Source organism: Pseudonaja textilis, chromosome 1 (genome assembly GCF_049901715.1).
Source record: "Pseudonaja textilis isolate UNSWEBS1 chromosome 1, rPseTex1.2, whole genome shotgun sequence".
Classification (NCBI taxonomy): Eukaryota; Metazoa; Chordata; class Lepidosauria; order Squamata; family Elapidae; genus Pseudonaja; species Pseudonaja textilis.
The window spans coordinates 144,797,489-144,822,964 of NC_141990.1; the positions used below are offsets into that span (position 1 = coordinate 144,797,489).

Below are 25,476 nucleotides of genomic sequence, written 5' to 3' on the forward strand. Positions count from 1 at the left end.
GCAAAGTAACTTATGACAGGCTTGTTTTTAATCAGAAAGTCAGAAAATAAAAGTAAGCAGCAGATAACATGTATATCTACTCAGACAGGTCTCACTGAGTTAGTTCCCTTTGACTTATCCTATGTAAACATGCACACCGCTGTAGCCTAAGATTATCAGCCTAGGTTTAATAATTTGAAGCCTTATTTTTTTTTTTATTAAATGGAAATTATTTAGATTGAATGAGAAATGATGTCTTTCAATTATAACAGAAGCATAGAATGAAAAGGCCAGTGACAATATTTTCAGGTTCATTGAAAACAAGCTACTTCATAAATTTTTTAAAGGAGGCAACAGACCAAATTATACCAAGTTTCCAGTTGCATTGTTTCTCCTAAATTAATGAAAGGTATACAATTTATGCTTACAGTAATCCATGCTTATTTTAAAACCTGTTTTATTCATGAATATGTTTAGCATAATATAGGAGATAATGAATGTATTGCTTCTGGGATCAGTCATCTCTTTTATTAGTAGTTAAATGTCAATTTACTATTAACAATTTGTAGTTTCTATCACTCAGGCATGATTTTTGAAAATATCAGCATGGACTTTCAATCTCAAAGCATAATTATTATCAATAGTATTTCAATGCTTTTAAAATGAACTTAAGAGTCCACAATTTCCTTTTCCTTTCTGTGAGCAGAGTAAGATTCAGTATACTGAATCTCTAAATCATAATATACCTGTGCTAGAATGATCCCCCACACCTTTTCCTAGCTTCTAGATTGAAGGTAAGAGAGCTGGGATCCAACCACGCCATGCCTTAAAATTCAGATGTGCATTCATAAATTTTGGCAATGAAAACCTGTGGCCACCTGATAAAAATGGACTCATGATAATATTATTCGTAAGTCTTCTGTCATATACATTCATTTTGCAAAATTTGTGAAAGCAGTGCTCATATTGGTTAAATGGAGGATCCCCTTGTAATGGAAGATTAATGTTAATCTTACAAAATAACATCAACCCAATTAAACCATTTTGTAACATTAGTAATCTTATGCATATGTTTCAAACAGATGCAGTTGATGCCCATACCTAAAGGGGTAATTGATCGTGCTGGTAGATGAGTCTCCCACTTGTGAATTATGACTTGGCATGGACCATCGATAGTCTGTAATTTAAAAGTTAAATGTCTGCAATAATTTTTGTTAAATTAATGTTTATCTGCGATGCCATTTACATTCTTTCATGAGCCAAATTTGCTTGTACATCCATTGAAGTACAAAGACTGTCCTCAATTTATACCATGTTTATTATAATAATTGATGGTACTATGATAACCTTAGCCCCCTGTAAAATCAAAATCCAATCTATTATATTTCCAGACAAAGAATGGTATCGGTGGAATCTGATGGTAGCTTTTTACCATATTTCCCATACATTCATCCTTATCTCTTATAAAATCTGCATTTTTCAGCCATTCAGAGGCTAGATTGAACATGTGAAAATCTAAAGAAGACTAGTGGGTATAATCCCATTGAAACATACCTTTCTGCCATAAATTCTTATAAAATGTAAGCCCAGACTGGTGATAATATAATTATCTTAACGTAGTTTAGAACAACATTCTTTCTGGAATACGATTATGAAATATGAATACTTCATATTTATGAACAGGATTTTATTTTCACATGATAAGTGGTGTAGGAAATCACATTATGCAGGTATTGCAGCATCTAATTATTAATTAGGCTGAAGGTCTATATAACTTGCCACATGTAACTATGGAATACACAATATATTACTTAGTGTGCTTTTGGCTGAAAATCGGTGACAATTACCTAGATTCAACAGAAATTTTTTTTCAGTGTGAAGTATCTAAAATTTAACAAAGGATTCTATCAAAAGTAGCCACAAACATACTACTTGTATATATACACAGGTAGTCCTCGACTTACAACAGTTTGTTTAGTGACCATTTGAAGTTACCATCGAACTGAAAAAAGTGACTTCTGACTGTTTTTCACTTATGACCATTGCAGCATCCCCATGGTCACGTGATCAAAATTCAAACCTTAGCAATTGAGTCATCTTTAGGACTGTTGTTGTGTCCCGGGGTCATGTGATCCCCTTTTGCCACCTCTTGACAAGCAAAGTAAACAGGGAAGCCGGATTCACTTAAGAACCGTGTAACTAACTTAACAACTGCAGTGATTCACTTAAAAACTGTGGCAAGAAAGGTCGTGGGACAAAACTCACTTAACAAATGTCTCACTTAGCAACATAAATTCCGGCCTCAATTGTAGTCTAAGTCAAGGACTGCCTGTATTTGTCATCAACAACATATCAACATTGCTCAGCTGCTCTTTATAGCTTTTTCTAAAATTATATTTTAAAGCATAATCTGTCCAAAGTCCAGTTAAACTTTAAATAACATGCATAAATTTCTAGGTTATGCATATTCCCTGCTTCAATATTATTTACATAGATCTCTAAGATCTATTTGAACTAGCAAAATGTTATTTAGGAAATACTGGTCCAATCTCAGGATTAGGACTTATGAAAACAAACACTATATACTTTAAACATATTTTTTGAAAAGGAATTAAGTAAGCCACCGATCCAGGTTTGCCATTATGTATAGGGCGAGAGGCAATGAAGCTGCTTTAATTGCAGACTCTTAAGAAATAGTAGTATTTCTTAAGTAGTAGAGAAGACAATAAATCTGGATCATGAAATGAATTTATAGTGACCATTTCTGTTTAGTATTTAAAAGCAAGGCCACCTGGAGAATATAAAACAATTAAGTAAACAATAGTTCAACTGGTAAGACAATTTTGTTGCTGAAGAGAACAGTTTGAATCTGTGAAGTTCTAGCCAGTGACCCTAAACTTCAGGACAGATCAGATGGCAGAAGTCTTGTTATGAAAGGGTGAATATAAAAGCAGACAGCCAAATCCAGCATTGAACCATTTTATTACAGAGACCTAACCATCACCAAAATGACCTTGAAACCAAATCATCCTGTAAATTAAAAACAACAGGAAGCAGGAAAAGACAAATGTACTGCATCTGACTGACTGTTAGGAAAATCTGGTGTGGGGGTAGCATCCTTTTGGAGATGGAGTGTTAGCCATATACTATCTAATTATACAGCATTTCATAGTATATGGACAGTAGTATCTTACTAACTTATCTATTAATTTAGAAATCCCATCCCTGGTTGGAACATTAACTCTACGCATATGGCATAACATCACATGTTCAGTATTTTATATAGCTCATGTTGCTTAATTTGTAGAAGCAATTATGATAAAGTTTGTTTAGGAGTTTTATTAAAAACTACCAGAGAATTCATAGGACTAATAGAACTAGAACAGAATCATAGATGAGGCAATTCATGGACACTATTGGTGAATTACTTCACAGAGGACCTCTATGTGACCAAAGGTCACTGTATAATTATCAGATAACAGACAAAGCCCTGATCTGCTAGGAGAATAATTTTACAAAACAGAAGGTCGGGTCTGGCTAAAGAAACCTGGCACTGTAAGTTATTTCCTTCCAATTATGTGGAAGGTGGCAGAAAAGCTACGGAAAACTATCCTTATGCCTGCGGTTCAGCATTTATAGCATGCCAGCAGGGCTTGTCCATCACCTAGTTCTTTATATATAGGACTGCTGATTTTCGGCATACTTCCCGTTGAAAGCAGATTATGTTTTGGAATAAAAGCTACTTAAATAAACAGACACTTAAAATGTTGGTGTATTTGAATTACTGACACAATCATCTGCTGAGATTTTACAAATTAAATATTTATAATCACTTGTATTTCTGAATTATTAGTCACTGTACTCATACAATTTATTAAATGTTTGTATTAAGCATGCCCATGGTCAAACATATTTCAAATTAAAATAATTAAAAGTAGAAGATACATTTTAACTAATATATTCAAGTATTTTGTGCACATTATATTCCTCAACAAAAAGATTACAATAATGGGATAAACATCCCAAATAAAAAAAGTAAAAAGGACATGCAAATAATTTTGCTTAGTGAGGCTTTCATTTTAAAATGAACACTCAGAAATGCCAGGAAGGAGATATTAACTTCCATTGTTCAAGTCAAAACTTACAAAATAAACAGTTCAAGAAACAAGTAACAATAAAAACTTAAGTTCAAATTGACAAAATCGTTGTAGATGGGGTTTTTGGTTGGTTTAAGAAACAGGAAGATCTCATTTTAAAACAAGAGAAAAAAGCACCATTTATAGATTTCTCAAGATGCCTGACCCAGAGAGGGAGGGTATAACATATATAGTTTCATTTTTCTTAAAAGTAAAAATTGGCTTCTTGCTTGTCATAATAAAAAAGTAAAAAAGGTTCATAGCCCATCCAGTATTCTGCTAGCAATTGTATTTAGTTTTTTAATAGCTGTTTTCTTTTAAATATATAATAATGAATCATTGCTTCTTAAGTATCCCAAGTAGGTGCTTTTGTATCAAACAAGGTTCTTGAAGCATTAATCAAATGTGAATCAGATTTTAAATATGGTAGCAAGAAAGTGAGAGAAAACTTGAACTATCTGACAATGTTTGAATAATTCAATTTAATCCAAGGCACTGTAATCTAGTACCTATGCAAGTCGCCATCTCTTGGCAACTCAGACTGCTCTTACTAATATTCCAAGAGAATTACATCAGTATCCAAAATATTTGAGACTAAGGGTCATTTAATAAGTTGCTGTAACAAAAAGTAATGGCACTTTCACAATCTCTAATGATTAAGTCCAAAAGCAAATTGCTGTTTTCTTTTCTTACTGCCATTGTAATCACAAATAAGGAAATTAAACTACATATAAAGGTGTTATTATCAATTTTAGAAATTTGGTAGTTTCCAAATACAATTTATAAAAAATTTAGAGATTTGTCCTCTCTTCTATTAGAGGTTTCAAAAAAAATTAATTTGCCTTAATACTTAAAATATTAAATAGTACATGGAAGTACATCTGCATCAGTTCTTGTGCTTCTAATTTTTATTTCATGGACTTTAAAATCATATTCAATTCCTCTGTTTCTAGTACATTAAAAAACTGATCTGGACTTTATCTTAATTCAGTTCTAAATATAGGCAGTTTCTCAGCTCAAACTAAGGAATATGAAACATCCAAGAAACATTATTGAGTAGATAAAATTGCTAAAGTGAATGTACAGCAAAAGTAGTTTATAAAAGCACTATCCTAACATTAATCCAATTCACAGGATACATTCATTTTTCATTGAACTGCAATCACAGTAAACTCTATTTTTTCATCTTTCTCTCATTTATTTTCACATTGCTTGCACTGTTATCCCCACACTGAAACAACATATACTTGACTGCAATATATTTTCTCCCACCAACTCCATCCATCGTTAAACCTTTGTTAGCAACCAGGTTCATGATGATCCTTATACTGATTCTTTATGTATGTTTCTACACTGCTATTCCAGAAAATGTATACTTACCATAGAAGCCTCTGCATCACACGGTACTTATAGCGTGCACGATACAGAGTACCTACTCAAAGGAAACACACTTACCAATACATACTGTGAAGTTTGCATGTATTATAAGGGGGTATGTCTTATTAGATCTACCAATGTTTAAATGGTTTTAAAGGTTATCTTATCATTTATACTGTTAAGTGTTTAACAAAATTATGACAATACTGAACTGATTTGGCAAGAGTTCTCACATGGATTTTCTGCCTTCTTTATGTCATTATCTACTTCTAGCATGTCCCTCAAACAGGACTTCTATTTTCTATTTCGAAAAAAAGTTGTGAGTGCCATATATTCAGATATATTTATATTCACATTCAAGTTATCAGCAACAAGGTGTTTTGAAAGTACCTTTAAGTTTAATATTTTTTCCTTAGGCTACTTATCCTCTACACAGAAAGCAACTGAATAAGAAAAGCATAGAATATAGTTCTTCTGTGCATTCATCACAAGTATTTGTTTGGATCAATGTACATGGGTTGAGAAGGAGGGATCAATTGTAATTGCTTCCTATACAGAAAACTACATGCATTGCTTTTGCCATACAGTTTTTATGCTTATCTAAACTGCTTTTTGTGTAAAAAAAATGTGGATTTAAAAAAAAGTCTGTGTCAGAATATTTGAATTTCATTAGCTAACTATTACCAGTAAGTACAGACAACCCCAGAGTTATGCAAGACTTGACTTATATAAATTTGACTTAGAACAAATGTCTTCATAAGCCATATGTAAAATTTTCAAGGTTTGGAAATTAATTAGCAATTAAGTCATTATCCACCACCAGAATTCCAAACTCAGATTCCTGTGAATATACTTTAGTTTTTGGACAGTTGGTGCAATTCTGACTTGTTCAAAAATTGAATTAGACAAGATTTTTGAATAGCTACATTAAGTCTGGAAGTGCCTGTAGATTACTTTATTTTTAAACACGTCACTATCAATTAGTCAAGAAGTTTAATTGAAGTTCATTGATGTATACATACCTTGGGTTCTAAGAAACTTCCTTGAAAATATCGATATGTAATATTCTTTCCTCTGGGGAGATCAACTGTAGCTTTCCATAGTAGACTGCAGAAAAATATATTTTTTTAAAAAAATACAGGAAAGTTAAACTATAACACATAAAAATCACTGGTTGTGTATACACATGCATGCACAATGGGATTTAAAAACCTTTCAACTCCCTTTTCCTTTAATAGTAGAAATCATAGCTTTTAATTACCTCCATAGATTAAAGAGAACATAACATTATCCCAGTACCCTAGCACATTAGTCAGGATTTTTAAAAAGAGGCATTTATCAAGTGTTTTCAGACAAAGTCACTTGCATGTTCTAGTAAAGCTTCCAAACTGTGAAAAAAGAAACTGTTTACATTTTTAAAAGAAACATGAAATCTAATGAATGTGAAAGAGTTTTCTTGGTGACAACTTTGACCTTCACAATATTTTGTTACTCAGACATAAACTAAGAATGGTCAGTATATAGCTCTTGGATCAATTTCAAAAGTCTTCTGAAAAAGACTCACTCTTAGGAAAAACAATGTATTTTCCCAAGCAGGCTACTGTACTGCACTGAAAGGTATAGAGAAAGTAAAAAAGAGCATGTGCAGTTGTGTACCAACTATTAACTAGAATGTATTTCCCAATTAACCTTATGGGAATGCAACTTATTCAAAAGGTTCATTTATGACAACAATACTGCTTTAACAGTATTTAACAACTACCTCAATATTGTATTAAATGGGCTGATGAATGGCTATGAGCAACCAGGCTATAATACAATTTATTATAATATAATCAAATGAGCAGAATAATATCTCCATTCACTTGGACTGAGAAAAAAAAAAACATTCCATGCTGAAAATTAATCGGAAAGTTCAAATTTTTGCAAAACAGCATTTCTTACTCCCCTAATCATGCAAGCTAGTTAAGTAAAATGAGAACAATAGTAATGCAAAAGAAAATATGAAATTAACAATAACATTGTAAAGGTGTGCTTTTTGGTAATATAATGATTACTTGGGATGCCCTGCTAATCCACAGTGGCTGAACTACTATTCTCCCATCAGCATGGTCCTTTAGTACAGTGCTAAGAAAATGTGTTTGCCATGGGAAACATTTCATCTTATTCCATCAAAGGTATCCCTCTTAGACCTTCCAGCCACTGGCATTAGCTGGCATAATTAATGTAGGCATATTGAGGTTCTCTGTACCAACTTCTGTTATTTCTTAGCACTTACAATCAAGTGGGATGGGGAAGGAGCCTCTCATTCCAGGTTCCACTTTCCAAAATTAGTTGCAGACATGTGAAATGTCAATTTATAATAATGGTAACAGAGGGATATATTTAACATGTGCTATAAAAATGGATCCAGGGAAATCTATTTTTAAACTTTAGTCATTCTGTGGTTGTGCCCCTAATGAATCCTTGGGACATCAAATATGTTAACAAACCAATTAAATACTTTGGCCATGTTATGCTGCCAGGTTAGTGATCGTAGTCAAAGAACCGGACTGAAATCTGGAGGACTCAAGTTCAGGTCTTCACTTGACTACAGATAGTGACTTGGGCCACTTACATTTTTTTCAGTCCAATGTATCTACTGGGTTGTAATGTCCAATGTATCTACTGGGGAATAAAATGAGAGAGACAAACCCCCATGCGTAACACCTGAGCACTCATACAGAAAAGGTGGATACAAATGTAATAAATACATATGAGGCCCAATTTGTTGTGGTGAGTAAGGTGCTGAACTAGAAACCAGGAGATGGTGAATTATCGGTCTTGTCCTTTAAGCATGAAAACAAACTATGTGTCTTTGTGCCAACCCTTCTCACAAGGTGTGTGCTGTGGGGAAAACAGGAGATCGTGGCAATACATATGCTGCCTTGAACTGTAAAAAAGGTGGGAGATAAATTTAATAATCAAGGCATGTCAAATCAGCGAATTTGATACCAGTGAAATAAAAGACATGAGCAAATACACTTAATATTATCCAGACTACTGTTACAGTTATTATTTAATTTTAATGTGCTACTGAAAAGAGCTTACGTATCACCAGCCTCATCCTCTGGATGTAGGATTACTGCACGCTGTGGATTCCAGTTTCCTAGAGAATAACAGCTTCCACATATAGCCAAAACTTCTCCTAGAAAAGAAGTATCAGAAAATAAATAAACTTTCAAATATTGAGTATTCAAACTAACACTAATAACAAATTATATACACTGCAGCAAAATGATGCAACCTGCACTGATATCTGATCTAAATAAGCTTAATGACTGAATTAATTTCATAGTTATTACATTTTTGTTAACTGTACTTATTTTTGTCATATTCGTTTTATTTTAAACACTAATATGTTTTTTTCTTCACCATATAATCATTGTGCCCAAAGTACAACTACTTTAAAACATTATTTTGAAATGCCCTGTTTACACACAAAATAGTTGTTTCCTATCATTTTAAATTATTATTATTTTGGAAGTGCACACTTACGTGTTTTGCACACAAACCAGTTCTGCTTTCAGTTTAAAACATTATTTCAAATTCAAAGCACTTTCCAGATTATTGAAGAAGCCTGTTTGAACTGTGTTCCACACGGTTTTCACATACTTACTTCACATCCCATCTTAAGTAAATAATAGCAATAACAGCGTCCCCAGCAGAACAGAAAATTCATAAATTTTGTCTGAACTTTGCTGTAAAGATTTTACTGAGATATGTTAGGATTACTGTTATATATATTGGAATTATATGGATATCACACCTGGGAGCACAAAAGAGTGGATATTTTTAAATACTATGTACAACATCAGTATGTATATGAAACATAGTTACACATTATTAGTTTTGTAAACATTTAAAGCTCATATGTCCTCTGCCTCTAATCTAAGGCATCCACAACTTGCTAGCTGCTAGGGGATTTGTTACAGAAATTTTTTTGAATATGCTATCTAATGAAGTTTCAAAGGGGACCAGTTACACAATTAGACAGCATATAACCCACAAATGAAAAGAACAGAACAGCTCTACACTGTTTTGAAAAAGGGACAGGCAACTTGAAGTGTAGTTTTCCAATATCTTTTTTCTGGTCCCCAAAATGCACAGTTTTCTGAATCATTAAATTTTGCATGGTTTTGTGGTGGGAAAATAAACATTAAGTGTATGAATGTCAAAAATCATACCAGGATCATGCTAATATACACATATATATTACACTGATACAGAAACATTTTTTCTCAATCTAATGTCCCTCAATGTGTTGGGAATGTAATTCCCAGAACTTCCACTTCCACAACTGGGGCATCATATTGGAAAAGCTGTGCTAAAATATTCTCCATGCAATTAAAGAAGGTGAGCGAAAGGGAAATATCCAGTTGGAGAATGATAGCAAGTTCAGTCTTCTGAAATCTCATGTATCAGGAACTACAATATGGTGGCTTAGTGTATTTATTAACTCCAACAGTGTAATTTGGAAACTGTAATCTATGAGCTAGATTTACTTATGGATCAGGTGACTCTAATTCCATAAACCAAAACTAAACAATGACTTGGAATAATGTACAAACCAAGCCCAGGGATGGGATTCTACTGGTTCAGACTGTTTCTATAGAACCTGTTGTTATGACTTTGCGCAGTTGGGAGAACTGGCAAATTGTGCTCCTGGTTGGCCCCGCCCCTCTCCGCCCCCCCTTGCCCAGTAAATCCTTATCATACATGCACAACACTGTGCGAATGCCCAACATTGCTGACTGCATTCTTCCCTGCCCAGTCACTCCTTAAAGTATTTCTTTTTTCTTCTTTTCCCTCCAGACGACCAGCCGTTTCTATGATCAGCTGTGCCGGGATTCCCCTGGCTGTCTTACTGCTTCATCCAGGAGGCTTCCCTGAGAACCAGGAAGGCAAAAAATGGAGGGGGGGTGCACCACCACCATCCCCCGCATTCCATTTTTTGCCTTTTTGGGCCCCAGGGAAGCTTTCTGGGAACAAAAATGACCCCCAGGACGCTTCCCTGAAGCCCAGAAGGCCCCAAAACAGAGTGTGGGGGAGGATGCTGTGCACCCTCTCCAGGCTCCATTTTTTTTCTTCCTGAGCCCCAGGAAAGCCTTCTGGGAGCAAAAACGCCCCCCCAGGAGACTTCCCTGAGGCCCAGAAGGCCCCAAAACGGAGCCTGAGGGGGTACTGCGCGCCCCTGCCAGGCTCCGTTTTTTTTTCTTCCTGGGCCTCAAAATGTGTGTGTGCGTGTGCACTAGAAAAAAAGAAGCCACGCCCACCCAGTCACATGGGCACACCCACCTAGCCATGCCCACAGAACTGGTTGTTAAAAACTTTGAATCCCACTCCTGACCAAGCCAAGTAGCAATTAATGCAAAAAAAACCAACAACATTTCTCTGTGTAAGATATATTGGAAATTATTTCACTTATACTTCCTAACTAAAATGCATACTTTATGAGCTCTTCAACATTTCTCCCTGTCAATTCTCTATACTCTGGCTGGGTTTTAGGGAAGGGGGAGACAGGGAATAAGAGCCACTACAGAATTATAATGCTTCAGCAAATTGGAAGTCACAGAAAAAAACATCAATTCTTAACCCCACCCAGCTTGCCAAATGTTGTATGGAGTTTGCCCTTGCAATTCCAGTACCCAGAAGCAGAATATGATATTGTAACAATATACCTATAGTTGAGGTTCCCAATGTCATACCAGGGAGAACAATAGCCCCATTATGACGTTTTTACATTTAAAAAATAGTTTTTATTTAGAAGAGAGAGAAAAGGTAGCAAGCTGCAACATACAGTGTTAGGTTCTACCATCATTTATTTACAATGCGGCTTCTGGTTTTTTCATTTAGATCTCATAATCTTTCCTGAGAAGCACAACTAAAGGGCAATCACAATCTAATACTTTGTGTGAAAATATCTCTGTTTGGAAAAAAGGACAAATGTAAACAGGACTGATAGGAAATGTCCTCCAAAGGTAATATTGGCTAGCATTTGATAAATTCATATTTTGTATCTGATTTGTATCTCTACATTCTGTGGGTGAACTCTTTAGAACAGGGGTGTCAAACTCGGGGCGTCATGTTGTTGTCACGTGACATATCATGACTTTTTTTCCTCTTTGCTAAACCCAGGGTAGGTGTGGCCAGTGCATGAAGCATCCACCCCATGGGCTGCGAGTTTGACATCCCTGCTTTAGGACATATTTTGTCAAGCCATCCAAAACGTTCTCCAAATCCCAAATGCCTCCATCAACCCTGTCCAAACACTGTCCATTGTACCTCCACAAAAAGAATAACACTTGTACCACTTTCTCTGTATTGAGCTGAATGTGGCTGGTTATTATTCACATCAAAATATATTCTATTATTAAATAGAAGAGTACTTTAAATAACTGAGTCTTACTTAATGTTCATTGATTGTGTCTGTTACGCTTCACAGAGGGAGGAGAAGATTTTACCTTCAAGGCAGTGTTGACTCTAATCATTTAACTTTTAATTCAACTCTTGGCTAAACTTGGTAGAAGACTTCCTGTCTCATCTTGCCTAGTTTAGTCTCTTTCCTGTATTGCAACAATTGAAATCATAACACAACACTTGATTGTCTGCTGCAGAGCAGTAAGGCGGAGTCCTTGTTTATCAGCTCCAGTATTTTATATCTATGTTTCTTCTTACTCTAAGTCTAAATTAACACATTAAATGTTTTTTGATGACCTTAAATAGCTGCAATGTGTTTACTTTCTGTAATCTGGAAATCATTGGTTTCACCTTGCCACTTTTAGCTCTAAACTTTCAACAGGTGATCAGATATGCAACTCATTACATACTTTAAATGCATATATTCTTTTAAACAGTATTTTCAAAAGAATTCTTAGAGAAGATAATCTGTTATTTGTCCAAGGATTAAGCATTTGGCCCCAAATTCTTGCCTAAATAAATAATGGTTGTGTGCTACTTCTTATACATATTGACTACCTCAACACATAAACCCTATTTTATAGTGATTGTATTCATTTAAAATGAATTAGGATCCAAAGCTAAGAAATGAATAAAATAAAAAATGCTATGTTGTATCTTATATTATTTTTAAACAGAGATCCGAGTCATTTAACTTAAAACAACTTATAGTGAAATTTGAGGGCTATGGAGAACCAAGTGTTTTTCAGATTTATTCAATCAATATAGACTCCGTTTTAAAACAGATGTATTACAGAATGAAACAGCGGAAATTGCCCGGTCACAAGTTTTGCTTTATGTTATATTGCAGAAATTTTTGTGAAGCACTGTTATGTATTGCTTGGGAGAAGAAAAGAAAATACACGTAGTCCTCGATTTACAATGGCAATTGAGACCAGCATTTCTGGGCTAACCAATGTGATCATAAAGTGCAACAGCATCACTTAGAGATGACAATCTCTGCTATCCTGGTTTGCTACCATTAACTGAATCTCAGGATCATTCAGCAAGGAAACTTCCTGCCATCTTATCACAACTAACTCAGTGGGGAAGCCAGCAGGAAGTTGCAAAGTCCCAAGCAGCACAGCAGGCAGGTCAGTGGCTGCTGCAGAGTGAGGAAGGTTTGTGTGAAACTGCAAGAGTGGTGTGTTGAAACACCAGGAGGGTGTATGTAAGTGCGTAAGCGGCAGGAGAGGCATATCAAGGCTCCAGGAAGGTACGTGGGAGGGTATAAGTGACCACTATGATCTGAGTGAAGAGGGGCAATGAAAGAGTACATGGGTAGGAGAGACTTACCCTAATGACTTGCAAACTTCCCTGCCAGCTTCCCCACCAATTTTCAGGAGAAGCCGCCAGAGAAGGCAGCAAATAGCAATCAGGGGATTGCAGGGCGCTGCAACTGGTCATAAGTGCAAGCCAGTTGCCAAGCACCCAGATCATAATCAGGTGACTATGGGAATTTTATAATGGCCAAAACTCTGAGAACTGATTATAATCATCATTCATTCAGTGCTGTCATAACTTCCAATAATTGCTGAAGAAACAGTCCTAAGTTAAAAACTACTTGTTTGAAAAATATCATTCAGTTTAGGCAGGGATTAAATTAATTAAGCAATAGAAAAAACTCTTCACATAGAGTGATAGTACAAGCAAGAAATATAGGTGGTAAACTGGTCTGAAAAGTAAATATGGGAATTCAAGTTGTCATATACGTACAAGACATAATCATAATATTTGAGGGCATAATATTTGGAAATGGTATACTAGAACTAAGGAAACTTATCTTATTCATTAAAAATATTTTTTTACATACATACTCATTAAATGCCAAGCATATTTAAAAAATGTAACAAGTGAAATTTTCCAAAAATCCCCTCTACAATTGCCTGGATAGAATTTGTTGCATAGAAAATTAATTTTCAATTCTATTGCAAGTCTGCACTAAAAATACTTTGTACCTGGTGGAGATACTCCTCTTATTTCAAAGGTAACCTGACAAGGTGCCATTTTCAATTATTTTCAAAAAATCTGTTGAGAAAGAGAAAGAAGGAACATCATGTTATTATTTCATTTATCTTCACACAATCTTTCAAGAAAGAGCCCTAATTTAAATTACAATACAAGCCAAAATAATAGAAACAGAGGGTAAAAAGGAATAGTGTTATACTATGTGGGCAGGCCATGCACTTTGAATTTCACAGAGGAAAAAAATGTTATTTAGTGCAAAGCCATATGTTAAATTTGTCTGCAAGGGGAAGGAAGCAGCTCTGCAATCTGCCAAATTGATAATAACTATTGGCAAACTAGAAATGAAAGTCTACGAAACCAAACTGAAATATTTATACAGAATTGAGTGACTCTTCAAATGAAACATATACTAAGATATTTTTTCAAGTTTAAAAGCCAACATTTTTTTTGCAAGGATGTGGAATAGTTAGTACACAAATTATTAAAGCTACGCCCACTTTTTCCCAATGAAGAGTTTTTCAGTTAACAACCTTTACAGAATCCCTATGATCATGTGATCAAAATTCAGATACTTGGCAATTGGTTCATATTTATGACCATTTCAGAGTCCCAGAGTCATGTGATCCCTTTTGCAACCTTCTTACAAGTAAAGTCAAAGGGGAAGATTCACTTAACAACCAACTAACTTATCAACTGCAGTGATTCACTTAACTATGACAAGAAATGTCTTAAATGGGGCAAAACTCACTTAACAAATTCTCACTTAACATAATTTTGGATTCAATTGTGATCATAAGTTGAGGACAATCTGTATAGAAAAGGAGCAAACTTCCTCTTTAAATAGAAATGACATCAAGCCAAGAAATACCATTTTAAAGAAACAGTAAAAAGTGAATTTGATTATGTGTCACCAAGTCTTTTTCAATCACAGAGATAGATTTTCTCCGTAATGATCTATCCCTTCAATGGTGCACTGATTGTCAATGTAACTGAGTCCACCCACTTACTGTTTTCTTCCATCTTTTCCAACATTACAGACATTTTGAAAGAGATCAGTCTTTGTATAATGTACCTGAAGTAGAATAAGCTGAGCTTGTTCATTTGTGCCCCACATGAGAATTCAGGATTGATCTGTTCAGTGACCCTTTTGTTAGTTTACTTGAGTATCTTCAGTACTCTCAGGAGTCTTCTCCAATCTTAAGCCTCTAGCTACCTAGCTGTGTAGTTGCTAAGAATCAATATCAATCAGTCTTTGACCCATGACAATTGACCCCAAAATTTCTGTTGCTAAGTGAGACATTTGTTAAGTGAGTTTTGCCTCATTTTATGACTTTTGCCACAGTTGTTAAGTGAATCACTGCAGTTAAGTTAGTAACAAGGTTAAGTGAATCTGTCTTCCCACTGATTTTGCTTGTCAGAAGGTCTCAAAAGGTGATCCAATGACCCAGGGACACTGCAATCATCATAAATATCTGAATTTTGATCACATGATCATGAGGATGCTGCCGATGGTTGTAAGTATGAAAAATAGTCATAGATCACTTTTTCAGTACTATTGTAACTTTGAATGATCACTAAACAAATTACTTATTATGAATTATACTGACTTGATAGCACATATTCATCAAGCCTCTTCTGACAGGTATAGATGTTTATATACTGTACTACGTTCTAGTTTGTTTTAATCAAGATGTGTTGAAGAAGTCATAGTGATCTGGTTAATTCATAATGTTAAACCATACATGATTTACAAACCATAATGGCTGAAACTACAACTGCAATATGTTTCGTAGTAAGTTGGTTTATATTTCATCTACATCATAGTTTCATCATGATTTACTGACTAAATCACACATAAAACACCTAATTCAATCATTCATACAGTATGTTAAACTAAAACAACTCCATCATGACTTAAGACACCGTGAATCAAATTTACTTAAAATAAAGTCATTTGATTCTTTAATTTCACTATTAGTAATCCCAAGCTGAACAGCCAACAATCCTGATTTGATCCATTAATTCACTGACATCGAGAGTCAAAGGAAGCTCTTTCTCTTCTATATGAATAGCTAACAGAGTCTTGGACAGAGATTTTACATACTTCTTTACACTCAGGTCAAAGGACCAAGAAGTTGAGTCTCCAGTGTATGGGATAAGTCTGACAAACCAGTAATTTCAGTAACTGTATAATATGCTTATTTTCCTTTACATTATTGCACAGCAGTCTTCAAACATTTCATTCTTTTGGAAAATAGCTATATTAACAAACTTGCAACTTATCTAGTTCTATCAGATTGTGAAAGCCCCACACAGAAGAAATTGTATAGCAACATTCAAATGTATTATTCACAATCAATCCGTAACCCAATATAAAATATTTACAGCAACAGTCACTAAAGCATCTATTACTGCAAAAAATCTTTTTCCTGTGGACACCCACTTGTCTGTTCCTGCTTCTTTTCAATTTGCTTTAATCTGCATTGCAGAATTCACCAACCTCAAACCTTCAGGTTTGAGCATTGCAGAAAGCCAGTAGAACTTGTCATAATATGCATTTCATCTTTGTGGACTACACAGTAAGCAATGACTTTGCATGAAATGCAATGAAAGCGTGTGAATAACCCGTTAGAAAAACCACTTTTCTGAAATGGATTAGAAATTAATAAACTGCTGATCACCAAACTCACTACTGTGAATTTATAAAGCATCAATAATAATTATGAGAGATACAATAACCTTACAGGGCTTAGCTAAGAAAAACCCATTTGTGATTTGAATTCTATTGACTTAATCTCTGTCATGTTTACAACAGAGATAGTCATACATTGATAACAATAAATGAGGTACTTAGGATACATTGTTTTTAAAAAGGAAAGAAATACAGTACACCTTTGGATGCCCCCATGAAATCTACAGCAGCAACTACAGAAAGTCCTTGACTTATGACCACCATTAAGCAAAAATTTCCATTGCTGAGCAAGACAGTTAAGTGATTATTGCCTCATTTTAATAACTTAACAACTTGCCAGTTAAGTGAATCACAGCAGTTGTTAAGTTAGTAACACAGTTGTTAAGTGAATCTGGCTTTCCTATTGTCTTTGCTTGTCAGAAGGTCGCAAAAGGGGAATCACGTGATCCTGGGATGCTGCAACCATCATAAATACATACCAGTTGCCAAGTGTCTGAATTTTGATTTCCCCAGCCACAGGAATGCTGCAACAATGTGAAAGATGGTCATAAGTCACTTTACTCCGAGCCACTGTAACTTTTGAATTGTCACTAAACAAACGGTTGTAAGTCTAGGACTACCTGTATGGCTGCTTGGCTTAAGACTTGGAAACGGCAGGTTGAATTGAACATTTAAGCAGAAGTAGTTATGCAAAGAAAGTAAAGTATGGCCTATCATAGTTAACTAAGACAACATAGGGCTTTAATGTTAAAGACACTGTCCATTATCTATATACTACTAAATTCCCTGTGTCTGTAATCTTTGAGTGGGCAAAATGTTGAAGCAGAAGGCCAAATCTTTTCAATCAAGGTTCCTCAAACGGGCTTACAGAATACTGGGACCCAATGAATGGAATTTGGGAAATTGTGACTGCTTCACTTCTAGTGGATTACTGTTACTTCAGTGCTGCTACCACTGCACTGTTGCAGTTGTGTGATCCTCATTTTTGACGTTCTCTGACAGCTTCCCAGCCATTTCACGCAATCACTTGGTTCCTACTCCATACAGCACCAGTCACTTAATTGCTTCTGGGAAGGAAGGGAAGAGGGAAGGAAGGAGCACAAAAAAAGGGAGAGGAAGGAAGAGAAGTAAAAGGAAGAAAAGAAGGGAGAAGAAAGGGAAAGTAGGACTGAAGGAGGGAGATTTTGTGTGTGTGTGTGTGTGTGTGTGTGTGTGTGTGTGTGTGTAAATTTTATTGGTTTTTAAAGACAAACATAAACAAACAAAACATAAAAACATCCAACTTTCTTCCGTAAGTATACAAGCAGTGTGTCGGTTGGTTTACAATTTTTTTTGTGCATCCATTTCATAGTCTTCAATTACAGTTTCATTGCATAATAGCTCATATTATCAATCAAAAATTGAACACCCTAGTATCATTATTAATCAATCATTTGACAATAATTTTATTCATTCATATTTTGCGAGATAATTATAATTTACTTAGTTTATTTTATAACAATTCATATAATCCTCCCAAATCTATCCTAAAAACATTTTGTAGATATAATAAAAAAAAGAAAAAAATACATCTTTATATATTCATTATTTCCTAAAATTCTACATATTCCATTATTATATTTTATTATGTAACCATTGATAGAAGATCCCAAATTTTACAAAATTGTTTATCCTCTTGTTCTCTAATTTCAAATGTCAATCTACTCATTTCAGCACATTCCAATATTTTCTTAATAATTTCTTCCTGCGATGGTATTTTCTCATTTTTCCAGTTTTTAGCAAATACAATCCTAGCCGTTCTTAATACATTTACAATCAAATATTTCAAATCTTTGCTATATGTATCAGGTAAAATTCCCAATAAAAATATCTCTGGTTTCAAATCTATATGTTTCTTTGTCATTTTTTCCAATCACATGTGGATTTTAGTCCAGTATTTTCTAGCATCCGCACAAGTCCACCACATATGGTAGCATGAGCCAGGTATCGGATGACATTTCCAACATTTTTCAGATTTATTCTTGAACATTCTTGCTGTTCTTGTAGGGGGAAAATGCCACCTGTAAAACATCTTATACAAGTTTTCTTTAAATGCTGTTGACATTGTCATTTTATAATTTTGAGACCACAATTTTTGCCATTTCTCTAAATCGATCCCATATCCAAAATTCTTCCCCCAAGCAATCATAGTTTCTTTAACTTGTTCTTCTTCTGGTTTAATTTCTAATACATATCCATACAGTTTTTTAATCACCTTCTCATCAGTACCTGTCAAAATCTTATCTAAGTCAGTCAATTTATCATAGAAACCTTCTGTTTTAAAATCTTTATCATACCTTGAATGTATTTGCGCATATGAAAACCAATTCATCTTTATACCTTGTTCCTCTAGTTTTTGCATAGATTTAAGTTCACCCTTTTCATTCAATATTTCCCCATATCTAACTGTTTGTTCCTTCTTGTATATTATAGGATAGGAAATTGCTTCAATAGTCGATAACCAGACTGGAATTTTTAAATAACATTGTCTTTTAGTCTTTACCCAGTTTAACCACAGAGACTCCCGTATATAATGTCTTCTAAAATACCCGTGTTTTAGTTCCTTTATACCATAAAAAAGCGTGCCACCCCAACAACAAATCATGTCCTTCTAATGTCAACAATCTAGTATTTCTTAATGTTATCCATTCCTTAACCCACATCAAATTTGTAGCTTGGTAGTACAACTCCCAATTAGGCAAACCAAATCCTCCTCTTATTCTAGCATCTTGCAAGAGTTTTAACTTTATTCTCGCTTAAGGGGGGAGATTTTTGATGCTCACTGCCAGCTTCCCAGAAGAAAATTCAATGGGGAAGTTGAGAACAGGTCAGAAGTTGCTTCTGCTCTGAAATTTTGCCCTCTGGTGGTCATTCTGTCTCTCTGCTTAGGTAAGGAAATCTGGAGTGGGATTTCAGAGGTCACAGGTTGCTTACTAGCATGTTAAAGATGACTTCCAACAACCACTCCAAATTGTTATGGAAAAAAGTGAGCAGACTCAGCTATAATATCAAAGCAGCAGTAAGCAGAAAGAACTTGATCTTCTTTCATTAGTATTTTTATAAGCAGCTCAAATCACAAAGAATAGAGAGATTATGGAGAGGCTAGCAAAGGAAGTTCCACATACCAGAAAGACTGAAAATTTAAAAAATTATCTTACATATTTTTGGCATGAAGAATTTGTGTGTGTGTGTATGTGTGCATATGCATGCGTGTGTTTACCTCCAGAAGTTCACCATCAAAGAGACTTGATTTTAAAAAATATTTTGCAAGTTACATTGTACTACTAAAAAAAATGAAATACCAATGTTTTCCATATGTGGTCTTTTATATTATAAAATAGGGACTATACAACTAATTGTAAAGTTTTTTTGGCAATATGTTTCAATTAGATAAAAAAATAAATACCTACTACTCACTGGACCAACTAAAAGAAGGAGTTCAATGTTAGTCTAGATTTATGTGCAATACTGTATTTTTTAAAAAAACAGGTTACCTACAAGGATTAAAACTGTTTTCCCTATAATTAAAAGAAAGCATGTTCAGCTTTAACAAAGAATCTCATTCACCGAAGAATTTCTAAGTAAGTCATCTTTTGATGCGTTCATTTTAAAAGCTACTCAAGGCTTAGTATAATTTGTTAGTCAAACTATAAGTGTAAGCTTGTGAGCATTAATATAATTGCATTCTTCCCAGACAGCTGTTCCATATCAGTTGCCTCAGTGAAGCAAGATTCTACTTATCAGGACATGCAGCAAAAACTTTAAAACCGTAATGGTGAACTGGTAGTACGCAGAGCCCTCTCTGCGGGCATGCGACCCGTTGCCCCAGCTCAGCTCTGCCATGCATGCATGCATGCACACCCTCCCACCGGCCAACTGGTCTTTGGGTCTCTGCTGCACATGTGCGGGGAGTACCTGCGGACATTGTATTTGGGGGGTTTGTCCGGACATGTACTTTGGGCGGTGCTGAAAAGACTAGCCATCACTGCTTTAAAATGTAGATCTTCTCATCTTGTCTATATGGATACCACCATGGCAAGTACAGTAATTTAAAACTTTTATACAATATTCTTTGACAGATTCTTCCAACTCAGTGACAAATGGGTTCAAGAAGAGCCTTCTCTTCCATGACCTGCACTCTCTGGAACATCTTGACTCCCAAGGTAAGGTCTGTTTCCTCCTTTCTGGTCTTCCAGAAGTCTTAAAACCTGGCTCTGATTGGCCTCAGCCTCAAAGAAGGGCTGGTTACGCTGAAGGTGGTTGATTGAGCATCCATACCATTGGATTTAACCTTTAATTGTTGTTAATCTTAATCTGTATTTTACTGTTTTTATATTTATGCTTTTATATTATTGTAAGACACTCAGAGACACTCGGGAGGGCGAGGAAGCATATAAATTTAATAAATTTTCATGAGAATTTGGTATCATTCTCCATTTGTTTGTACTTCAAAGTACAAACAATGCAACCAAGTTTCATTGTTCATTTTTTCTTCTACGAGAGCAGACAATTGCTTAAATCATGAATAGCTGTCCTGAAATCTCTGCAGCCTAGAATTAAACCAAAGATTTTGTTTGTAACACCAACCATTATAAAAGGGTTTTGTCTTTCCTGATTGTAAATGGCTATATCCACCTATCACATACTAAAGACATTTAACTGTATCCTGTATGTATGAAATTGACCACCTGAACTTAATAAAGATGGTTGGTGGCTACATAGGTTGCATGGATTAAAACATCTGAATAATCTTGATTGAATAAGCAATCACTCAATCCAACTTAAAAACCAGATGTTTTATTTTAGATTTTCAGGTACAAAAAGTATGTAGAAATTTACATGTAGAATATTCATTTTTACTGGAAAATTCTGTCATGTACAATTAATCCATCTTTGCCTTCCCTTTGACATATCAAGGATACTGTTACATGACACTGAGTTACATACCAAACCACTACATTGTAGTTCAGCATGTTTGCTAACTATACATATGTTCATATTCTGCAGTATACTGCAGAAACCTAGAAAATTGAGTTAGATAAACCACAGTTAAGATAACCATGAGTAAAGCACATTGTGGAAATACAGGCTGGTTTTTATTTATTTGCAGCGAATTATTTTGGTATCAAAGTTGACTCAATCATGGCAAATTTTTACACTGAAACTTATGGTTCAAATCAGATATTACCCAACTCTCCCCATCTCCCAAGTAGGCTGTATTAACATATTAAGATGTGTCTAATTTGTGGCTTAGTACACTGTATGGACGGTGCTATGGTTAGTATATGACTCAGTGCTTTGTAAATCCAGATTATTTGAATTTATATAGTTTAGTTAACCCTGGTTTAATTTGCTGTATAACTATATCCATAGATACATAATGGAAAAAAGGGTATTAGATCAGAGAACCCACACAAGATCATTTTTAAACAACTATTTCTGTACTATAATCAGTATAATGTATTCTTCTGTACAGCTCTTAAAACCATAGGAGCTCTAATATCCTCCTGTACATCTGGTCAGAAAAGGGAAAGTTGGCCATCTTTCAATTGGGATTTATACCGGGTCCACAATCTGAATTAAGAGATTCCAACTAATCACAAATATATTTGATTTACTACATCCCTCAAATACATTTGCTCCCCTACCTACCGGATTCCCAATTTGGCTCAATGTTTTCACTTTTAATATTATGGTTAAGCTAACAGGAAAAAAATAATAATTGAAGAATAGTTCCCTTCTAGGATAATACTAATATGTTTGAATGCTAGAAGGAATCTAGCAAGCGTGTCTAATTGTGAAAAAGGCTAATTGGATGCTTTTAATAACCCCCTCTCTTCTTACACTATACAGGAATTTCAACAGCAACTCAAAATAATGATATTCAAAAGAAGGCAAAGATATAATTTCCCAACCAAGATTATGCATGCTTTCCCTCAACTTTTCCATTTTTCAAAATAATGGCAATTGTATGGGATTGGCATACAATTGCCAATGGCTACAGCAAATAAATATCTAAATAAGGTTGTCAGAGCCATAAACTCTTCATGAACCATTTCTTGTGTTATCAGACCAATAGACACTTTAAAAAACTCCCGGTTTTTCCTCCTTGGAATCTATTATTAAACAAAAGGAGTCTGGAAAAACAGTTCAAAACTTTTAGTCATGGGGAGGGCGGGTTAGGCCCAGGGGAATGCCATTAATCCAGTACAATCATCTGGCCTGTTTCATCTTTTGTCTATCAACAGCTGAAGTCACAAAGGACGACTGCAAAGAAACAGCCTTGAGCTTTCCTCCCCATCTGACAAGCCTTTTCCTTTTCCAGAAGTAGTTTTAAATATCTGAAGCTAAACTTCTCTGAGTTACTGGACTTTTATATTAGTCCACAGCTTCTTCAAAAAATATGAATCCAAAGATATAATATGCTCATTTTTTAACAAATCCTCATCCTTTAACTAGTCCAACTCTCCAGTTTTAGGAGTACTGTGTTTTCACAAAGCCAATAAGTACACTGAGCAAAACCAAAACACCCTCACAAAAGGACACACTAATCTTCAATTGCTCCAAAGGTTAAAAGACCAATTTAACACTGACCTTCAAGGAGTAGGACTGTGCACACAGCCTGCAAAACAAAATAATCCCACCACCACCAATCAATCCAGTGGCAGAAGTCTTCAAAATATAGTTTTCTGAAGCAACCATTAAAATACCATAAGGTAAATCACTTGTGGAAATACCATTTTTTTCTGCCCTTCTCTGAACTTTGTTTTTGTTCCATTAAACTATTACTGTCAGAATTCCTTACCTTTCTCTCAAGTGAACTGAATAGTGTGCTGTAATCTATTAATCTACCTACAAGCTGCTTATTTGATTCCTTAGTTTAGTTTGTCATTGCACCTCCTACAACAAAATCAAACACCATCTTCAGTGCACATCATGACCATGACCGTGACCATGACCATGAAAATAAACACAAACACACATCCTTCACCCTTCACCCATTGAACTGGAAACCACCTATACCACACCAACACTGCACTAGACTTGTATGCCAGTCTCAAATTTTACTTGTGCCACTTCCTCCTAAACATGTTGTTTAATACCACCGCCCTGTATATCTTTGGACTGTATAGCTGGTTATTTCTTTTTTTAAAAAAATTCCAGAACACGTATGTTTGCTTAACAGCCTTTAATGGTAAGGTCTCAACCGAGTTAGAGCTGTTACCCCAGTTTATACAAAGGCTGTGATAACTAACACATGCATCGAACACGTCTTACCCTTCATTGTGCAAAGCTCTTTAGCTAAGCTGTGTAGTTTACTTTAGTGTAGTTGTCATATAAATTGGCATTGTTTTAGGTTTCCTGAAATGGATTTGAATCCAGGATTTGCCATAAGCCTGAATTCTCCAGAACTCTTTGTTTGGGGTCTGAATGAAATATAGCAAACTAGAGTGTGCCCTTAAAGTGAAATAAATCGGTGGCCTGTTGTTCATTATTGTCAGGTTATCAAGAACACGAAGAGTCATCACACCACTCTGGCCATCTTGTCTTACGCCCGCAAACCCAGACAACTGTGCTTTATTCGGTAACCTGTCACTTTACAAGCAAAGGGGCCCAGTAACCCCGTCAATTCTTGCCAGAGGCTCTTTAGGTAAACGGTAGATCACGAGTGGAAAACAATGGGGGAAATCCATCCGTCCCCGACCTGGTGATCTCCTCCTCCCAAGTAGAGCAGAACGAGCGGCGCCCTAGCAGTTACGATGGGGGGGTGGGGGTGGGGAGGGGGAACCCCGCAATGCTGAGGGAGGAAAGAGCTCCATTATTTACCGCTAACAGCCAGCTAGGCCTGGGTGGGATGGAAAAGGGTCCCGAAGTGTCGGGAAAGGAAGAGGCCGCAGAGCCACAGCATCCCCTTTACGGGTAAAAGGAGTTTCTTTTTCCTTCCCGGCCCTTCGCGTGGGCTCCTGCTTGTCTCCCCCTCCCCCCACCTCGTTTCGCTGCTGCAGCCGCCCGTCCAAAGACCGGGACTAACCTGTGCCGGCAGGGGAGGGCAAGAATTGCGGATGGAAGCCGGCCGGGATACGGCAAAGTAACCAGTTAGCTCCCGCTTCCTCCCTCGGGCAACCACCAACCCCCGCTGGAAGAGAGGAGGGAGGCTATAAACGTCAGCGGCAATCGTGAGGAGGAAAAAAAAAAAAGTGGGGGGCGCGGCGCAGTTGATGCCTCAGCTTCTCCCCGGTCTAAACCGGTTACAGCCGCCCGGCTGAAACCGCCGTCGCCGGGCGGCGAGAAAGGAAAACAAGCGGCACCAAGAGCACGTGAGGCGGCCGGCCAATGGGAGCGCGCGCGGGGGGGACGGGAAGGCGACGCCGTTCTTAGAAAAACGCGCGCGGGCGGTCTCGGGAGAAGGGAATGGGGGCGGGGAGGGGGGGTGTTTCGGGTCTGAGAAGGCCTCGTGGCCAACGGTGAGAACGCGAGACCGCCCCGCGAGCGACGGTCCTGTTCATAATTGTGGCGCTTCGCTATTGCTGGGCTACTTGACATTTATTATTAGACTATTTATAATAACACAAACGTGCAAAACGACCTATAATTAACTCTTTGGTTGCTTGTAGTTTATTTTTCTGACAATCTTAAGTCCAGCTTTATTTTATGCCTGTTTATTCCCAAAATATTTTAGTCCAATTTAGTTAAATCTTTAGTTCCAGCTTTTTCCTTTCCCGGTTTGAAGCCCTGCTTAGCTGTTAAAAATATTTTCTTATTTTTTCCCCTGTCCCTTTGTAATTT

General features: G+C 36.0%; 1 protein-coding gene across 2 annotated transcripts in view; it reads right to left on the bottom strand.

Moving 5' to 3' along the window:
- Positions 1 to 25,019, bottom strand: part of GPCPD1 (glycerophosphocholine phosphodiesterase 1) — a 54,912-nt gene extending 29,893 nt beyond the window's left edge. Inside the window, exons 1-5 of one of the 2 annotated variants that reach the window (XM_026710411.2) lie at positions 24,722 to 25,019; positions 13,949 to 14,018; positions 8,583 to 8,679; positions 6,515 to 6,599; positions 1,081 to 1,156 (exon numbers count right to left, since the gene is read on the bottom strand). In XM_026710411.2, the coding sequence (XP_026566196.1) occupies positions 1,081 to 1,156; positions 6,515 to 6,599; positions 8,583 to 8,679; positions 13,949 to 13,997 (307 nt within the window). In that variant the 5' untranslated portion in view covers positions 13,998 to 14,018; positions 24,722 to 25,019. The remainder of the gene's footprint in view (positions 1 to 1,080; positions 1,157 to 6,514; positions 6,600 to 8,582; positions 8,680 to 13,948; positions 14,019 to 24,721) is intronic. The other variant, XM_087918776.1, reaches the window with a different exon arrangement.
- Positions 25,020 to 25,476: the final 457 nt, after the last annotated feature.